Here is a 20,807-nt window from a genome sequence, read left to right as displayed (position 1 = left end):
TGATCGCTCTAAAGCATGTCACTGGTGATTTTTACCACCACTGCTGAACTCTCTACCCTTCCTAAGCATCTGTGATTCCACTGTTTCCTGGTGTTTTCTCTCTCAGTATCCTTTGTGGTGGCTTTCCTTGACCTTTACATATTGGTGCTTCTCAAGGTTCATTCCTGAGCTTTCTTACCTCTCCACACATCCTCTCTGGGCTAGCATACATCCCCTATATGTACTGATGACAGTTGATTACTTTCTGAAACTACTCCCAATGCAAGCTATTTTCAACTCCATAGAAATATATATTCAACTGTGAAATGATTATAACCACTTAAAAGTTCCAAAGTATGCCTAAAACAACTCCCTAAAAATTTTCAAAACCCTCTGCTCTCTCTTCTTCTGCAATGTATTCATGAATAACCATTTTCACCACGATTTACCCAGTTACTCCAGAACAAAAACAAACATTCATTCTAGACTCTTCTTTAGCACCATATCTAATCAGTCAGCAAGTCCTCTAACTCCTCTATCTCTATCCCACACCTATGCTTGTATTCCTGCATTTATCTTCTCCCTTTCTCTGAGGTGGTCTTTATTAGATGTGAATATTCACCTATATCCAGGATCTTGAAATCTACTAAAAGGTCTGACCAAGACTCAATTTTTATGACATGAAAAGAGAGTAATTAAACTCATCTAGTCTTTTCCTGATACGGGGGATCTACAAGGGCACTGAGTCCCTGAAGATAAGAATAGAACCACTCCCTGAGAAAGTCAGAACAAGATTTAATTGAAAGCCAAAGGTTCCAAGAAAAAGGAAAAAAATGTAAAGTTTCAAAATGTTCATTCTATTTCAAAACATTATCTTGAACAATTTCCAACTTCCTTCTCAGCTATCAAGGGGAGTCTGACTAATCTCTAGAGTTCAAAGCTGTCCCAAGCAATAAAATGACTATTCTTGCACCCATAAACCACCAACCACAGCCTTAGCGAAAAGAGAAAAACCTGAACCAATTAATTTTAAAAAGGAGTCATTTCAAACAGTTAGTAACTAACTTCAGCTGGAGGTTCTTCCCTGCTAGGAGATTTTCTTAAACCTCTAAGAACTCTTTAAAGAAATATTAAGATATACACTTGCAAGAAAGTTCCTTGCAAGAGAATTATCTGACTCTGGATACAAAGTCATACAGTTATCACACTTATTCTGAGGAGCCTTGAACACATCCTTTACTCTGAACCAGTGCTGGCACAACATGGAGACTAGTAAGCACCCTACATTGTAAAATGCCACAGGTTTGTAAAACATTGTCAACAGATGCCTGGAAATATGGACAGACATAATGTCATCACAAATGCTATGACAAAAAAATTTAGACGGTTAGGAGAAAGTCTATGAGGGAGAATAATTTAGACTAGGAATTCAAATTAGCCTTAAATGAGGAAATGATATTTAAATGGAAAACTGAAGGAGGAATTAAACAAAGGAAGAAGTTTGAGGGTAAGGGCTTAGGGGTTTTATGACAACCCAGACAGAAGAGAACATTTGGTATGAGAGGATGAGGAAAATATCATGAGATAAGGCTACAGAGATAGACAGACACAGGCCTTTGAAGGAATCTAGATTATGTTTTAAGTGCAAAGAGAAAGGTATCCAAAATGTTTTTAAAGCAGTGAACAATATAACCTGATTTACCCTTAGAGGTTACCTTGGAACTATGTAGAAAAAATAGATTAGAAGGCTACAAGGGAATACAGAAACATCAACTAGGAGAATACTGACAGTAATCAAAAGAGAAGTGATGGTTTCAACTAGGGTGGTCTTTAAGAAAAAATGGAAGCCACTAAAGGTTTTAAAGCAGAAACATGTTAGGAGTATGTGTGCTTAAAAAAAAAGTTTTAGTTGCTCAGTTGACTCTTACCAATCCCATGGACTGTAGCCCACCAGGTTCCTCATTTATGGGATTTTTCAGGCAAGAATACTGGAGTGGGTTGCCATTTCCTTCTCCCAGGGATATTCTCAACCTGGGGATCAAACCCAGGTCTCTCACACTGCAGGCAGACTTCACCGTCTGGGCCACCAAGGAAGCCCTAAGAATGGTTAAGTCCACTATCTAATATTGAACACCAGATACCATGTCATCTTATCTCACACAAGTAACACTTAAAAACTTGTCACCTTCTGCAATATGCCATAGTACACATGATATAATATTGAATATAATAAAATGAGAAATTAAATAGCAGCTTCATGGATTTTTTTCAAGTTTTAGTCAGTCATAGCAATGATTTTATCATTCAAAGCATTTACTTTAAAAAAGTATTATCTCATACACACACAAGAAAAAGATTCCCAGATGCTTTGAATGGTGCTATCTTCAATCATAAAAACATTCCATATGTTATCCAGAAATCACCCAACCCTGCTTTCAGTATTTACATTCACAACAAAGCAAGGTACAACTTAGCCACGTGCCAAATGACTTTAAAGTTATATAAATCATCTTATTTATTATAAGCAATTCATTTTTGTCAAACCTCAGATGACTCGGATACCTGTTTGAACTAAATAGGTAATCTGATTAGTATGGATACATGAAATAACTTCTGAAGGCATTCCAGAACTTTTAAATGTGACTAAGTGTTATTGGGGTATAAGATGGGAATAGATTATAATTTATTGCTCTAGCAGAAGTCTTGCTTGGTGAACTTCTAATCACTGCTCTCAAATAGGATCATAATCAAAACTATGCTTACCTTCTTTAAAGCATCCTGTATCACACCAGACTTTTCCTTTAGCAAGTCTACAACACAAAGGGCCTCTTCTTCAGAAAACATCATAGTCTTCAAGGACAGAAGAAAATCTTTAAATTTGACTTCAGCATTTTCTTAAAAGAGGGAAAAAAAGAAATTAACATTTAAAAGATATGTGATAAGACAGCAAAGGTAAAGCACCAAGATTTCTTGACCCAGAAAGTCAATAACCAAGAGAAAATAGACTTACATTTCAGGTCAAACAACAATAAATGCTCTAGTTAAGAGAGGGGAAAAAAGTGCTTATCATCTTTAATATTGAATAATTAACTAAAAATTTGCTCAAACTGCAGAATGTTTTTTAATTGAAGTATATAGTTAATTTACAATGTTATGCTAATTTCTGCCATACAGCAAAGTGATTCAGTTATATATACAGATTCTTTTCTAGATTCTCTTCCATTATGGTTTATCATGGGACACTGAATATAGTTTCCTGAACAGTAGGACCTTGTTGTTTGCCACATATATTATGTATACGAGCTTCCCAAGTGCAGTGGTAAAGAATCCACCTGCCAATGCAGGAGACAAAAGGGACTCAGGTTTGATCCCTGAGTCAAGAAGATCCCCTGGAGGAGGAAATGGCAACCTGTTCCAGTATTCTTGCCTGGAAAATTCCACAGAGGAGCCTGGCAGGCTACAGTCTATGGGCTTGCAAAAAGTCAGATGTGACTGAGAGCACATGCACACACAGAGACATATATAATACATAGAGGTTTGCATCCAACTGCAGAGTATTAAAGTGCCACAGGAAAAAAAAGCATTCAAATGTCTAGTATGCTAGTATCTATACTAAATATGTTCACAAATATTCTTATTTAACTGTAATACTCACAACATATGAGCCAAATTTTACAGACAAAAAAATAAGAGACAATTAACAAAAAGTCTTATTTCACAAAAATCAACTATATAAAAGCAATCCTGACATTTTAAAAATCCATGCACCAAATACCTCACTTCAGTTCCCCTAGGGCTCTTATATTAGACAACACCTGTGTTTTCATAAAAGCAACATCCACCTATTAGACCCAAAGGAGCCCAGAGCTTCTAATATTTCAGCTATATCATAAGTTTAAAAAGGCAGTTGTGGGCTTATATGGGAACAAGGGGTATATGGGAACTCTGTACTTTCCACTCAATTTTGCTATGAACTTAAACTGCTCTTAAAAAAAAAAAAATAAAAAACCCTATTAAAAAAATAATAATAGGGAGTTCCCTGGCAGTCCAGCTGTTAAGACGCAGCACTTTCTCTGCCATGTGTCTAGGTTCAGTCTCTGGTCAGGAAACTAAGATCCCACAAGCCATATGAGCCAAAATAATAGTTTTCTGTGAATTAACACAGAAAACTCTGAGACAATAAAAGAAGGGAAAAGATTATCAGACAGCAAAACAGCTACGAGACTTCAGGCAAGTCAAAGTCCAATGTTCAGCTCTATAAAACTGAGAGGACTGGATAAGAAAACTACCAATAAATCCTTTACCACAAAGACTCTATTAGCCTTCTGGAATTCATTGATTCTATGAGAAAATGCACTCATTCCATAAGAACTCAAAAATATTTTTTTTCAATACAACAGGTTGTTGCACTCTGTATCCATTACCTTTGTCAGTTTCAATCTTCAGTTTTTTAGCCCCTGTTTTCTGGATTACTTCTACTTGGTCAGGTTTAATCAGATCAATAACCTCTCTCTTATCCACCACAGGATTTGAATCAGCATTATCCATCAGAGGAATATAAGTTGTTGCATGAATAAGAGGTTCATCTACCAAAACTGCAAGTTAAATTACAAATCATAATCACACAAGGTTTTTTATAATGGAGTAATAAAATAACATGTAAGCACAACTAAGTTTCATGATAAATGCAGTTATTACCAGCTCAATTTGACTTCAAATTCCTATTTATCCTTTTTAACAAGTCAAAACACTCTTCAAATTAAGAAATAGCCATTCAATATTATTTTACAGCATATCACTTAGGTTATCTAAAGTGTATCACACATCTCTTCTAACAATATCTGAAAATTTCTTCTTATACATTCTTATATGTTTTGGTTCGATCTCATGTTTCTTCTGATTTAACTAAGAATCCATTCACATTTAACTAGTGCTCAAGGAAAATTATTAATTTCTATGTATGTTGGTACTTTACTGACCTCTTATTCCAACTGATAATTCTTAACTGATTTTTTTACTTGCTAGATACAAAAACAGCCATTGTTCCTTGCAGATATCTTCTCATTTCTAATAGTTATGCCTCTAACTTACATGGCACATCTTACTACACTAGTTAAAACTTCCAAAACAACATTAAAAGTGAAGGTAGGAAGCTTTCTTAGTTTCTAGCTTTAATGTGAAGAACTGTAAGAGTTTAAGTAGTGTTCTGATATTTGTTGGTTAGAGACACAAAATTCCACACCCATATGGAAATCTCTCTATATCTCTACTTAAAAAAAAAAAAAAAAACTTGGAGGCACATACAGTTTTTATTTAAAATCTGTAATAAATACTTGATATTATCAAATACTGGGGTGATTTTTTCTATACCTGATTACTTGATATACCATAATTTTAATGCAAATAACAGAATTTCACCTTTTCCCTTTCCAATTTTCTGGCATAGGTTGCTATCACAGCCCAATATTATAAAAATTACTATTTAATCTACATAAATTTCATAGCTAAGACATCTCATGGACAACTGAGAATAAAAATTGCTCCATCACTTTTAACTGGATGCTTCTCATATATACATGCACATTACATTTAATGATTAGGAATGCAGGGTAATGATAAATTTAGATAGTGTTCTCAAATATGATCTTTACATGATATTAAAAGTACATATATTTCAGGAAAACTTTTCTTCTATAGAGCTTTTACGCTATTTACATTATTTTCAAAACTCACTTAAAAATGAGAATATTTATAAATGCTTTGTCTTTTTTAAATTTCAGATGAAGGTTTTCACCACAAACTTATACCCTGCCCATCTGTCAAAGCACCCTGGACTTGTATTAGTACTAAAGTTGTTAATATACACATTAAGCTGAGAATTAAGGAGCATGTGAGGTCTCTAGGGTCCTTGTCCTAGTAGACTTCTCTAGAATTAGTAGCTATAAAACACGTATCTACATGTTTCACCATTTTCAGTCTTTTGCTTCTTTGATGAAACTTTCTTCTTTCCTGATCCACTTTCTTGTTTAGTCTCTTGATGCAGAGGTAATGATTCTTGCTTTTTTGAAGGTGCCGTAAGAGATTCCACCTTTTTATCCTGATCATCTTTATTAAAAATAAATGAAAAATCATAGTAGCAAAAAATGAACACATCAGAAAAAAATTTATTAATGAATACTTCCCAGAACGCTTTACCACCAAAATTTTAAACTCTGATATACAATTCCCTCACTTATCATTCTAGTTTTCTTGCTCTGCTACACCTGCTCTTTAACTTCATCAGGATTTCTAGTACTTACTCCTTTTATATCCCATTTCTCAGCCACTCCTAACCCTACTCAGCTTATAGGAATTGTCAAATCTCTTATCTTAAAAAATAAAACCCTTCCCACCACTGTAATCCTTAGCCTCCCACACCCATTTCCTTCTTATATTGACAAAAGAACAGTCTGTACTTTCTTTTCTACCAATCATTTCTCAACTAATTGCAACCTGATTTTTATCTCTTCCATTATATTCACAAAAAAGTTTACTCAGGTCCCTAATGTCCCAAATGCCTGATTCTATCAATAATATCCCTTAATCCTTATTTAACTTCTATTCAGCATTTCAAACTATTGGTCTCTACCTCCTTAAATTTCTCTCCTCTCCATTAGGCTAAGTGAAATAAGCCAGTCACAAAAGGACAATCATTGTATGATTTCCCTTACAGGTAGTACCTAGAGCAGTCAAATTCATAGACACAGAATGTAGAATGTTGCTTGCCAAGAACTAGGGGGAGGGAAGAGTGGGAAATTAGTGCTTAATGGGTACAGAATTTTAGTTGGGAAAGATGAAAAGTTCTTGAGATGGCTGGTGGTGACTGTTCAAGAATGTGAGTGTACTTAATGCCATAGAACTATACACTTAAAAATGGTTTAAATGCTAAAATTTTTATATACTTATTTTACCACAATAAAATAAATAAAATTTAAAATTCAGCTTTCATGAGAATTCTTTTCTTACACTTGGAATATTCCTTTGCAGTCTTCTTTGTAAGCTGTTCCTACTGAATACCTTATATCTAGTATTTTTCAGGGCTGTGTTCTCATTTTAAATACCTCCCTTGAATAATCTTCTCTACAACCATGACATCAACTACTACCTGCATGCTTAAGGCTTCTGAATCTGTATTCTAGCCTTATGCCTGTGTATCTAACTTTCCTACTGCATCCTGAATTGCTCCCTATGTGAACAGCCCCCACAGGCACCAGAAACACAAACTGAAAGCATTCTCCGCTCCGTGCACATCCACTCTCTCCCCAGTATTGCCTCTTAGTGCTATCAACATCTACCAATAAAAGGTTGGTTAATCTTTCCTATAAAGGTCTGAACAGACAGTAAAGGTTTTGTGGGCCATTTAGACTTTATCACAACTATTCACCTGCTGTTGCATTGTGAGAGCCAGCCACAAACAGACGTTAACACGAGTGTTGTTGCATTTAAGAAAACTTGATTTACAACACAGAGGTTTCAATTTCATATCATTTCCACATTTAACACAATATTGCTCTTCTTTTATTTGAAACATAAAAACCATTCTTGGCTCATGAGCTACAAAAAATGAGAAACATGCCAGATCTGGCTCACAGGTTGCGGTTTGCCAACCCTGACCTAACTTAGAACTTGGAAATCATCTTTTATCCTGCTTTCTCCTTTTTATCTGCCATATCCTATCCAATAAGGTTACCCATGTCATTTTTGCTTTGCAGATCTCTCTAATCTCCTTTCTACTTCTTCTGTCACTACCACAGTTCAGTCCTTCAGCTTAACTTTGGAAAACAATACTCTCTTAACAAGTCTGCCTACATCAAACACTGCCCTATGAAACTTCTTTTCCCAAGTTCTGCCAAAAATACCTTTCTAAAATGTAAATCTGTCAATGGAAACTAACCTGTTTGAAAATCCTCAACAATGGTCAAATTATAACATCCCACCTATTTAGCTCTGTACACAAAAATCATCATAATCTCCCCACTCCACTACCTATTTTGTTTCCTACCACTCCCTACCTCCCACTTCAGGGCACAGCAACACACTGCATCCTTGCACCTTTGTTCCTTTATGCATGATCTTCCGGCAGTGAAGAATAAAATCCCACTATTTCCTTGATGAACTGAGTCATTCTGCAAACCCAGTTCAGGCACTGCCTCCTCTGCAAAGCTTTTGGCCCACGGGTCCCGTATGTACCAGTTGTTTTGGCTTCTGTACTACCTCTATACTTTGTACTTTTCTTATGTAAGTCATATTTCATTATTGGCTCACATGTCCTCCTCTCCCCTTTACTCTTATTTCTCTAGTACCATGCTTGACATAGCTGGCAAGTAAATATTTAAAATCCAATATAACGATAACTTAATACTCCACAAGTTAAGATACGAAAACAACTTAATGATAAACAGAAGTCCTTTCACACAGAGCAAACAATTCACAGTTTCACCTATCAGCACACCATTTCTCATGTCCTTTCCTTTGCATCTGTTAACCCTTCTCCTTAGAGCGCCCTATTCACCAAGAAAAACTAGCTAATATTTATTCAACACTTCAGATTAATTTTAGGTATTACATGCTCTAAGTGACCCACTTTAGTACTCCGATACTGACTGAGACATATCTAGCCCATTATACTAAACTTTTTATATTATAATAATGAATTTCAGCTTGTATATACAGTTTGCATGTGACTACCTAGAAAATGCACTCTTTACCTCTGTAGTCCTAGCACCTATATAGTGACTAACACAAAACAGATGTATGATAAATGTTTGCAAAGTAAATCAATCAAGGATAAAAATGATACCTGATTTCTCTTTTCATCTTTAATTCTTATCACACTGATTAGAAAGTATTGGTTGAAATAAATGTAAAAGCTTCTAACTACTGATATTTATAGGTCTTTAGTAGTTTTAGTAAAACACATTTTATATATTTCCACTTAAGGTCTTTTCCATATGTGTAATGTGAAATTTAGCTTTAAATGCTGTTTTATGATCAATACTAACTCTTTCTAGCAGCATTTAATGAAAACAAATAGTGAAAAGGATAATGATCTCGATTTCAAACTCAATATTTAGCATGAGTGCACACTTAAAGTACCTGAACTTCCAACTCTATTAAAGTTATTAAAACAAATATAACCATGCAATAAAGTTTAATAGATTACAATACCGCTTCCATTTTTAGACTTCTTTTGCCCTGGTTTCTTCTTTGAAGCAGCTGCTTCCAAGGGGGGAGTCGCCTGTTTAGTAACTGGGACAGGTTCTACTTTTTTGCATGGAATCTTTGATACATCACTTTCTTTGGTGACCTGCTCTTCTAGTACAGGCTTGTGTTTCTTTTCCTTCTTCTTTCTTTCTCTAACACTAGTTGGACTTTCAACCACATTCAATGGAACAGGTACAACTTGCTCATCTTCTACAGCCAAGGCATCAGATAATTTAAAGTCCCGGGGTACATTCTCAGAATCGGATTCATGGAGGTTTCCATTTTGGATTTCTTTCTTTTTATTCTTTTTCTTTTCTGCCTTCTTTTTGTCGGTTTTGGTAGGAATAAGCTTTTGTTCTCTTTTCTGTTTTGCAAGAACTTCATCATATAATGTTTCTTTCATGAAAAGCCAGAAGAAGAGGAAAATTACTGTAATAACCACTGAAGGAATAAGAACAATAAAATATGTTGACTCATAAAACTCCATGGTGCCTTTGTTAATGTGATCCTATAAAACCTAAATGTGGGGGAAAAAAGAAAAAAACAAAAACCTGGGTCAGTCTTATGAAAATTAAACACACAAAACCTCTGGTTTTTCAAGAGGTCTTCAGATTTAACCTGATCTACAAATCTAAACAGGTTAGTTTTTTAAATCATATACTTGATTACTTTACAGTTCAAATATACTATATACTGTAAAAAAATTTTTTTGGTAACTAGGAATGTAAGACATTCTTCTATTTTTCAAGCATGTGAAAAGATTCTGACAGAAAAAAAGTTCATTTTTCCCCAAAATATCTACTTTGATACTATCAGTGTTTAGTTTTTCTCTTATTGTACGATGTTCATGAATATACTATTTATGGAAATAAAGAGGCATTAACTACTAACTCTGTAGATAGTCATTGAAAGTACACACTCTTAACAGGAAAGAAAATAAAGGGGATTCACTCAGCTGTGAGCACCTTTATTCCAGCTAACCGTTGCCTCATGATATGGTGGGATCCATCAAGAATATGGAAATAAAATAAAAATAAAAATGTTAGGATATGTCATTTGGCACTAAAATAAATTACAAATAAGCTGCTTCTCTTGATTTTTTTCCAAGGTACTGCTGCTGCTAAGTCGCTTCAGTCGTGTCCGACTCTGTGCAACCCCATAGACGGCAGCGCAGCAGGCTCCCCCGTCTCTGGGATTCTCCAGGCAAGAACACTGGAGTGGGCTGCCATTTCCTTGCTCAGTCGTGTCCGACCCTCAGCGACCCCACGGTCTGCAGCCTACCAGGCTCCTCCATCCATGGGATTTTCCAGGCAAGAGTACTGGAGTGGGGTGCCACTGCCTTCTCCTCTTACTGCAAAAAAGGTATACTTCAAAAACAAAATTGGTAATCCCATCCTATTGCAACAATTTAAGCAAAATTTAAAGGATATTAATATAACCCTGGACTACTAAGCGAAAGATTTAACAAGATGAAGGGGAGAGTGAATCACAGGCTAACAAAATACTAAAAAGAAACTTATATAGAATTGTTCTTCTCTAATAATTAATGAACTATCCAAAATTTTTTATTTATTAGACAGATTTTATTATGCCTGTCACTGGTCAACCAAAAATTATTTTTAAAAGATGTTTTACGTTTGGATTTTGTTTAATATTACCATCCACAGGCTACAAAGCCTGTTCAATTTGGCTGAGGGTTAGGTTAGGGGAGAAAAAGGACAAAACAATGAGTTAGAACTCTATGGATTTTTGCTCTGAGGAAAGAAAAGAGGCTAAGACACTGAGCAGTAGCCAAAATGCTGGAAAAATATCAAATCAAAGTCAGAAGGTCTTTGACGAATAGCAAGCTCCAGTCCATGCAGCATAGGTCTTTCTTAGGAGACAAAATCTATGACGAAGCAGATAAAGAAGCAAACCTTCAGAGAAGAGAGGCCATGAGACCACAGAAACTCTGAAACACACAGATTCCTGATGATTTTTCTACCTCCCTTTTCTAGGTCTCATATAAGGCTGGAAGAATCACGATTTCAGTCTTCAGATTTTCAGGAGATTCCCTTCATACAATTCAATGCCCCTTCATTTGAGCTCTCTTTCTGCATCTAGGAGGAGTCCAACCAAAACACCAAGGCAAATTTAAAGTCAAGAAAATGTTTGCATTCCTTTAATCCAATATTCCTGATGCTTTATCCCAAGATATGTACAAAGAAAAGCATATGTAAAGATGTTCAGGACAACATTACATATAATAAGAAAAGCTGAGACTAAATACATAACATCAGAACGGGTTGAATTAACAAGTATCAACTCAATAAAATATTGCTGTTAAAACTGTAAATACTGAGACTGAATAATCAAAATCATAATTTCACTTGCAGGATCAAAATATCTCATGTATAATAAATAGGTCTTTAAGATGAATATGTAAATTAAAGAACTGTGCAATAATCATGGGTGCAGTCTCACTTGTCTTAATACTTTAAAATTTGTTAGTTTAAGAAGAACTCACAAAGTTTTCAACTCTTTGTTTAAAAATGGCAAAATGAATAAGAACTACAGTAGTGATTAATATACCACAGTTCAGTTCAGTACAGTCGCCCAGTTGTGTCTGACTCTTTGCTACCCCATGGACTGCAGCACGCCAGGCCTCCCTGTCCATCACCAACTCCCAGAGTTTACTCAAACTCATGTTCACTGAGTCAGTGATGCCATCCAACCATCTCATCCTCTGTCGTCCCCTTCTCCTTGCACCTTCAATCTTCCCCAATATCAGGGTCTTTTCAAATTAGTCAGTTCTTCGCATCAGGTGGCCAAATATTGCAGTTTCAGCTTCAACATCAGTCCTTCCAATGAACACTCAGGACTGATCTCCTTTAGGATGGACTGGTTGGATCTCCTTGCAGTCCAAGGGACTCTTAAGAGCCTTCTCCAACACCACAGCTCAAAACCATCAAGTCTTTGGTGCTCAGCTTTCTTTATGGTCCAACTCTGACATCCCTATATGAGCACTGGAAAAACCATAGCCTTGACTAGACGGACCTTTGTTGGCAAAATAATGTCTCTGCTTTTTAATATGCTTTCTAGGTTGGTCATAACTTTCCTTCCAAGGAGTAAGCATCTTTTAATTTCATGGTGACTGCAATCACCATCTGCAGAGTTTCTGGAGCCCAAAAAAACAAAGTCTCTCACTGTTTCCACTGTTTCCCCATCTATTTGCCATGAAGTGATGAGACCAGATGCCATGATCTTCATTTTCTGAACGTTGAGCTTTAAGCCAACTTTTTCACTCTCCTCTTTCACTTGCATCAAGAGGCTCTTTAGTTCTTAACTTTCTGCCATAATGGTGGTGTCATCTGCATATCTGAGGTTATTGATATTTCTCCTGGCAATCTTGATTCCAGCTTGTGCTTCTTCCAGTCCGGCATTTTGCATGATGTACTCTGCATATCAGTTAAATAAGCAGGGTGACAATATACAGCCTTGACGTACTCCTTTTCCTATTTGGAACCAGTCTGTAGTTCCATGTCCAGTTCCAACTGTTGCTTCCTGACCTGCATGCAGATTTCTCAAGAGGCAGGTCAGGTGGTCTGCTATTCCCATCTCTTGAAGAATTTTCCACAGTTTATTGTGATCCACACAGTCAAAGGCTTTAGCACAGTCAATAAAGCAGAAATAGATGTTTTTCTGGAACTCTCTTCCTTTTCCCATGATCCAACAGATGTTGGCAGTTTGGTCTCTGGTTCCTCTGCCTTTTCTAAAACCAGCTTGAACATCTGGAAGTTCACATATTGCTGAAGCCTAACTTGGAGAATTTTGAGCATTACTTTACTAGCATGTGAGATGAGAGCAATTGTGCGGTAGTTTGAGCATTCTTTGGCATTGCCTTTCTTTGGGATTGGAATGAAAACTGACCTTATCCAGTCCTGTGGCCACTGCTGAGTTTTCCAAATTGGCTGGCATATTGAATGCAGCACTTTCACAGAATCATCTTTTAGGATTTAAAAGAGCTCAACTGGAATTCCATCACCTCCACTAGCTTTGTTTATAGTGATGCTTCCTAAGGCCCACTTGACTTCACATTCCAGGATGTCTGGCTCTAGGTGAGTGATCACAGCATCGTGATTATCTGGGTCATGAAGATCTTTTTTGTACAGTTCTTCTGTGTATTCTTGCCACCTCTTCTTAATATCTTCTGCTTCTATTAGGTCCATACCATTTCTGTCCTTTACTGTGCCCATCTTTGCATGAAATGCTCCCTTGGTATCTCTGATTTTCTTGAAGAGATCCCTAGTCTTTCCCATTCTATTGTCTTCCTCTATTTCTCTGCTCTGATCACTGAGGAAGGCTTTCTTATCTCTCCTTGCTATTCTTTGGAACTCTGCATTCAAATGGGTGTATCTTTCCTTTTCTCCTTTGCTTTTAGCTTCTTTTCTTTTCACAGCTATTTGTAAGGCCTCCTCAGACAGCCATTTTGCTTTTTGGCACTTCCTTTTCTTGGGGATGGTCTTGATCCCTGTCTCCTGTACAATGTCATGAACCTTCGTCCATAGTTCTTCAGAAACTCTTATCAGATCTAGTCTCTTAAATCTATTACTCACTTCCACTGTATAATCGTAAGGGATTTGATTTAGGTCATACCTGAATGGTCTACTGGTTTTCCCTATTTTTTTTTCAATTTCAGTCTGAATTTGGCAATAAGGAGTTCAGGATGTGAGTTACAGTCAGCTCCCATTCTTGTTTTTGCTGACTGTATAGCGCTTCTCCATCTTTGGCTCCAAAGAATATAATCAATCTGATTTTGGTATTGACCATCTGGTGATGTCCATGTGTAGAATACTCTCTTGTGTTGTTAGAAGAGGGTGTTTACTATGACCAGTGCATTCTCTTGGCAAAACTATTAGTCTTTTCCCTGCTTCATTCTGTATTCCAGTTTTACATTATACCCATAGGTAGAAGAGTAATACAAAGCAGGGGGAAAGTGGCAAGAAGGAACTGGGAATGAAATTCAGAAATACAGGGAATTCAGAAATACAGAAATACAGGGAAAAGATGAAAGACAGAAAGATTTTTAAAGGAAGTAGTGGGGCGGGGATGGCCAACTTAAAAGTGAAAGAAATGGGAAGGAGAAGAAGTTGAGACAGAATTAATTTAACTCAAGATGATAGGAGGGGCTTCCCTGGTGGCTCAGAGTTTAAAGTGTCTGCCTGGAATGCAGGAGACCCGGGTTCGATCCCTGGGTCGGGAAGATCCCCTGGAGAAGGAAATGGCAACCCACTCCAGTACTCTTGCCTGGAGAATCCCATGGAGGGAGGAGCCTGGCAGGCTACAGTCCATGGGGTGGCAAAGAGTCAGACAGGACTGAGCAACTTCACTTTCACTTTTCAAGATGACAGGAATCAGGTATCAAAGTCCATACTATCTAAGTTCATAGTAGCAATTCAACGTACATTTGTTGAGTTATTAATAGAAAAACATGGAGACAAGCAGAGGCTCAGATTATGAGATGACAGCAAAAGTCACCAATGCTAATTTCTTCCATATTATCACATTCCCTTTGTAATATTAAGGACCTTTTAACTTAATCACACCTTAAACTTTAAAAGAACACAATTTTAATGTAATTAACAGCTAATGGCAGTAGAGATGCCTCCGTCAAGTGAACCAGAGTGAGCTATCCATGGGATCATAAGAAATCAAGCCCAAACCAGTCACTTTATCTTTTATTTGGACATAAATCTTTCAAGAAATTTATGAAAGATACCAGTCCTCTTTCTCAAACAAAAAAGCATACACTAAAGTGTACATTCAGAACATTTCTGGACTCCCTGAATGCATGGATCCCAGGTTAAAGAAACCTGCCCTAGAATAACAGACCAAGTTTTCATCCCTGGCCTGCCCTACTCCCAAACCTCTCCCCCAAAAGTTTACAGAATGGATATATATCTCCTATGTTTCATCTGAGTATATAGTATGAATGCTAACCAGATAGTCTTAAGATTCTATTCACTTGACTTCCTATAACTTAGGTTTGTTCATACAAAAATTGAGCTGTACCACTGAGTTTAAATTTTGTAAATTTCTCAAAAGGCTTAACAATCTGTTTATATTAATATAATAAATAATGTGAAAACTAAAATTTCATGTAATTGCTCCTTGATTTTATTTTTAAAAAGTTCAAGAGAACTAGTTAATCAAAAAAGATAAAACTATATACATAATGAAGGTCCCACTGTCTATAACGATAAAGCAATGAGATTAAGTGTGGGACATCTACAGACACATCACATTTAAACATCTGAAATAACAGTGTAAGGCTGCAAAATACATTATATAACAAAAAAAGCTGAAAATTATTTATGTAGAGCACAATTAAATATGTAGTCTCAAACTACAGAAAAATGAAAATTATTGCTTTCTTAGAGTAAAAGTACAAATATTTTTAACATACAGTTCGTTCTTCACATTTTTAAAACTTTTCTACATTAAAACAAATTTAAGTAACTACCTGAAATGCACAATATTACACTTTTAAAAGTTTAAATAAACACAAATTTTAAAAGAATTGTTGCTTACATATTACAAGGAAAAATGGAAGCAGTGTGATAGGTAAACTATTGAATTTCAAGTAAATGTAAAAATTTTGAAATCTCTTTTCTTACTACCACAGTATTCTAGTTACTCTTGACTTTGACACCATTTTCTTTAAACTAAAAGAACATTTAAAACAAATGACAAAAAAAAAACCTAATCTTATAAATTCTCTGCCCTTCAATTGTTGACTAACGTGACTCAAAAGAACCAGTAAGAAAAATGTAACAAAAATTCAAGACTAAACTCTGAATAAACTAAAAGTCATTTTTCCCCCACTGATGTACACCAAGCAACATATGAGGAAGCACATTTGTAAAGAGCAAACAAAGAGTTGAGGCAAAGGTAGTTTTCAACCCAGGAACACTTAATTACATAAAAGTTCCCATATAAATCGATAATGTCTGAACAACTAAATGAATACACCTTTAAGATATACAAGCACCAAGAGTACTCTACAAGAGCTTTGTTCAATGTACAACACAGTTATAATATTACTATAAGCAGCTGAAAGCCCTTATCACAGATTTTTAGTAAAAACAGATTTTATAAGTTAAAAAATCTCTCTGTGACCACATCATGCTGAATCTAAATAGTCTGTATTCCAAACATGCCACTATTATACCACGTTTCTCTTCCTTTATATCCACAATAACATCTTATGTTGCTTTTTTAACGTACAAGTGAAGTGAATTGAAGTGAAGTGAAAACATCACTCAGTCATATCAGATTCTTTGCAACCCTATGAACCGTAGCCCGCCAGGCTCCTCTGTCCATGGGCTTCTCCAGGCAAGAATACTGGAGTGGGTTGCCATGTCCTCCTCCAGGGCATCTTCCCAACCCAGGGATCGAACCCAGGTCTCCTGCATTGCAGGTGGATTCTTTACCATCTGACCCACCAGAGAAGCCCACACTGTGTTGTCACTAACCTTCAAAAAAAGTATGCAAGTCATATTCTAGATATATCCTGAACAAAAGTAAATTTTCAGATTGATGAACAGCAATACAATGAAGCACTAAAATGAAGTCAAGAGTCCTGACTTTTGGTCCCAATTCTGACTTGGTTTCAGGGGTCTCTTCTTACACAGAGCTAAAGTCCAAACTACTTACATGATCTTGGAAATGCCGAGACAAAATAGTTAAGCGGTCCCAAGTTGGTGGTACCCATACTGCATGTGACAAAAATGAATGCACATCTTCTTTGCTGGATTGCTCCCTCAAGCCAGGAAGCTCAAGATTCCCAAATACTGTCATTCACATAAGAGCCCATAACACAAAATGACAGAACACGAGATAAGCCACCATGAGCAAGAGGCAACAGAAATAAACTAAGGATCACATCCCTAAAGATTTAAGATACCTGAATTACTAGATATAGATTACAACCTACACACATAAAGTAACTAAGAGGAAACTGGGGAATGAGTAAAAAACAGAAACTATCAAAAGTAATTAGGTAGATATGAATCAATTAGGACTTCTACAAATAAGTTACAATCAAAATTTAAAATCCAATGGATATGTTAACACAGGTGCAAGGAAACCAATTAAAATGACTATTTCAATAGGCTAAATAGATCTGATAGGGTGAATTAAGTCAATGGAGATTAGAGGATGGTGAAAGTTAGGAAGGAATCTAAGACAACACCAATGCTTCCAGCTTGGAAGAAATCTGTAAACTATGAAATCACATGTCAAGTTCAAGAATAGAGGAGTAAGTTTTTGTCTGGGAGTTCTAGATATGATTTTGAGAAATATAAACTATAACCAGATACGGAAGGTTAGCAGTCAACTAAGTAGACAAAACTAGCAGTAAAAAGCCACGACAGACTCGAAATTGAGAAACCAAAAGGAGTGACTTTCTACAAAGTCCAATTGCCCCTCCTTTCTAGTATCAAACCCAAAAAGTTTTGCCTTGTTCCTTTTATCAAATCTTCGCTTATCCCTCAAAACACAGCTCAAATCATTACAATGAAAGTATCTTTTCAACTACCATCTTCCACAACAGTCTATTAATTCACTTTGTATAGTTATTTTATCATCAATTAAGTGTAACACTGTTTACAATTTACATACAACTTATATACAGTACATGAGACAGGAACACACCTGACACATTTGAGCAAGAACAATAAAGACAAGTATAATGTACAAGAGGAAATGTAGTAAAAGATGAGGTTGAAGAGATCATCTGAAGGGGGCAGAGGACAAAGAACAAAATTATGTAGTTTCTTACATGCAATTGGAAGGACCATGGCTTAGAGAAAAAAATCACCAAGGGAATGAGTATAAACAGAGCCCAGGTCTCAAGATGGAGCCCCTGGACAAGTGAGAATAAAATAAAAAGAAAATTAGGAGAATGTCACCCTGGTTGCTAAATGAATAAAATATATCAAGAAGGAGAGATGAATCAACTTTGTTAAATGGTGTTAGTAAATAAAGTACAATGAAAACTAGAAACTGACTACTGGATTTTAGCAACAGAAACATTAGTGGTAACTTGGACGGAAACAATAGAGTGGTGATCATCAAAACCTGACTGAATCAGAATTGAAAAGTGAGAATTCCAGGAGATGAGATGACTCTGGAGATTTCCTATGAAGCAATAAAGAAAAATGCAATGGAAGCTGGAGGGGAATATGAGGTTGGGAATTTGGTTTGTACAGGGAGAAGAAATTACAGCATGTTAATACACTGATAAAGATGATCCAGTAGAAGGGGAAAGTCTGAAGAGGCAGGAGAGAGAGGGGTGAGGGACAACGTTTTCAAACGGCAAAAGGGAAAGAATTTGGTATGCAAGTAAAGAGACTGGCCTTAGATGGAAGCACAGACATCTAGGGAATATATAGGCACAGGCAAGGAGGTAGATACAGTATATAAGTTTGTGTAAATTATCCCCCTGATGCTACTATTTTCTTAATGAAATGGGAAAGTTATTAGTTCAGAGTAAGGGTACAAAAGGGGGCACTGTCGGTTCTATAAAATACATTTTAATTATTATATGGCTACTATTTTATTTATAAATTTTGCTCACTTTATTCTCCACTTAAATTTAAAACCTGGAATGGAGAACACAAGACGTTTATCAGTACTGGACAAATAGATTCACTGACTTTAAATGAATCTATGATCTAGCTGATTAAGTACCTCAGATCAGATCAGTCAGATCAGTCGCTCAGTCGTGTCCAACTCTTTGCAACCCCATGAATCACAGCACGCCAGGCCTCCCTGTCCATCACCAACTCCCAGAGTTCACTCAGACTCACATCCAACGAGTCAGTGATGCCATCCAGCCATCTCATCCTCTGTCGTCCCCTTCTCCTCTTGCCCCCAGCCCCTCCCAGCATCAGAGTCTTTTCCAATGAGTCAACTCTTTGCATGAGGTTAAGTACCTATAGAGCATCCAAAACAGAGCATAGGACTTGCCTGGTGGTCCAGCGGTTAAGAATCCACCTGCCAATGCAGGGAACGAACACAAGTCCAATCCCTGGCCCAGGAAGATTCCACATGCTATGGGGAAACTGAGGCTGGGCACCACAACTACTGAAACCCACACGCCCTGGAACCCATGCTCCACAACAAGAGAGCCGCCAGAGAGGAGTCCAGCCCTGCGCAGCTAAAGCAAGCCAATGCGCAGCAACAGAGACCCGACAGAACCAAACAAAAGAGACACCCCAACTTTAAAAACTAAAACAGGGCATAAAAACCGAACCTGAGTGTCAATGAGATCTACTCTTCCAGCTCAAGCACCATGCCTACAGATAGTTCTCCTCCTCCTAAAATCCTAGAGCATTTATTCTTTATGTACATGTTCACAGAATTCTGAGACAGGGCATAATAGTCTAGCAATTATAGAAACATAATACATTGCAGTGCAACGAAGATAAATGAAGAGAGAATCAGATCAGATCAGATCAGATCAGTCACTCAGTCGTGTCCGACTCTTTGCGACCCCATGAATCGCAGCACGCCAGGCCTCCCTGTCCATCACCAACTCCGGGAGTTCACTCAGACTCACGTGCATCGAGTCAGTAATGCCATCCAGCCATCTCATCCTCTGTCGTCCCCTTCTCCTCCTGCCCACAATCCCTCCCAGCATCAGAGTCTTTTCCAATGAGTCAACTCTTCGCATGAGGTGGCCAAAGTACTGGAGTTTCAGCTTTAGCATCATTCCTTCCAAAGAAATCCCAGGGCCAATCTCCTTCAGAATGGACTGGTTGGATCTCCTTGCAGTCCAAGGGACTCTCAAGAGTCTTCTCCAACACCACAGTTCAAAAGCATCAATTCTTCAGTGCTCAACCTTCTTCACAGTCCAACTCTCACATCCATACATGACCACAGGAAAAACCATAGCCTTGACCAGACTAACCTTTGTGGGCAAAGTAATGTCTCTGCTTTTCAATATGCTATCTAGGTTGGTCATAACTTTCCTTCCAAGGAGTAAGCGTCTTTTATTTTCATGGCTGCAGTCACCATCTGCAGTGATTTTGGAGCCCAGAAAAATAAAGTCTAACACTGTTTCCACTGTTTCCCCATCAATTTCCCATGAAGTGGTGGGACCAGATGCCATGATCTTTGTTTTCTGAATGTTGAACTTTAAGCCAACTTTTTCTCTCCACTTTCACTTTCATCAAGAGGCTTTTGAGTTCCTCTTCACTTTCTGCCATAAGGGTGGTGTCATCTGCATATCTGAGGTTATTGATATTTCTCCCGGCAATCTTGATTCCAGTTTGTGAATCTAAAATAGATTCAAACTGATTTTTTTAATTTAGTTTATTGTAAATTATTTCAAATCAGTAGAGGAAAGGCTTGATCATTCAGATCAAATAAAGACATCCAGACAACTTAAAAAAATGTATAAAGTACTTCAAGAAAACACAAGAAAATAAGTGAACTCATCTTATATATTGCAAAGCTGAAAAAGTTTAAAAGTTTACAAGTGTATTAAATCTACAATAAATTTTTTTTAAAACTTGATTCTACAAACCAATGAAAAAAAC

General features: G+C 36.8%; 1 protein-coding gene across 6 annotated transcripts in view; it reads right to left on the bottom strand.

Moving 5' to 3' along the window:
- KTN1 (kinectin 1) overlaps positions 1-20,807 on the bottom strand; it is a 111,902-nt gene that overhangs the window by 70,437 nt on the left and 20,658 nt on the right. For 5 of the 6 annotated variants that reach the window (XM_055538124.1, XM_055538127.1, XM_055538128.1 and 2 more), the window contains 4 exons: positions 9,187-9,739; positions 5,947-6,084; positions 4,404-4,574; positions 2,743-2,873 (listed from right to left, as the gene is read on the bottom strand). In XM_055538124.1, coding sequence (XP_055394099.1) covers positions 2,743-2,873; positions 4,404-4,574; positions 5,947-6,084; positions 9,187-9,709 — 963 coding nt within the window. In that variant the 5' untranslated portion in view covers positions 9,710-9,739. Of the gene's footprint in view, positions 1-2,742; positions 2,874-4,403; positions 4,575-5,946; positions 6,085-9,186; positions 9,740-11,138; positions 11,322-20,807 lie in introns of those variants that run through there. The other variant, XM_055538126.1, reaches the window with a different exon arrangement.

Source organism: Bubalus kerabau, chromosome 10 (genome assembly GCF_029407905.1).
Source record: "Bubalus kerabau isolate K-KA32 ecotype Philippines breed swamp buffalo chromosome 10, PCC_UOA_SB_1v2, whole genome shotgun sequence".
Taxonomy (NCBI): domain Eukaryota; kingdom Metazoa; phylum Chordata; class Mammalia; order Artiodactyla; family Bovidae; genus Bubalus; species Bubalus kerabau.
Note: the sequence above shows the minus strand (reverse complement) of the source record. Positions and strands in the feature narration are given on the sequence as shown.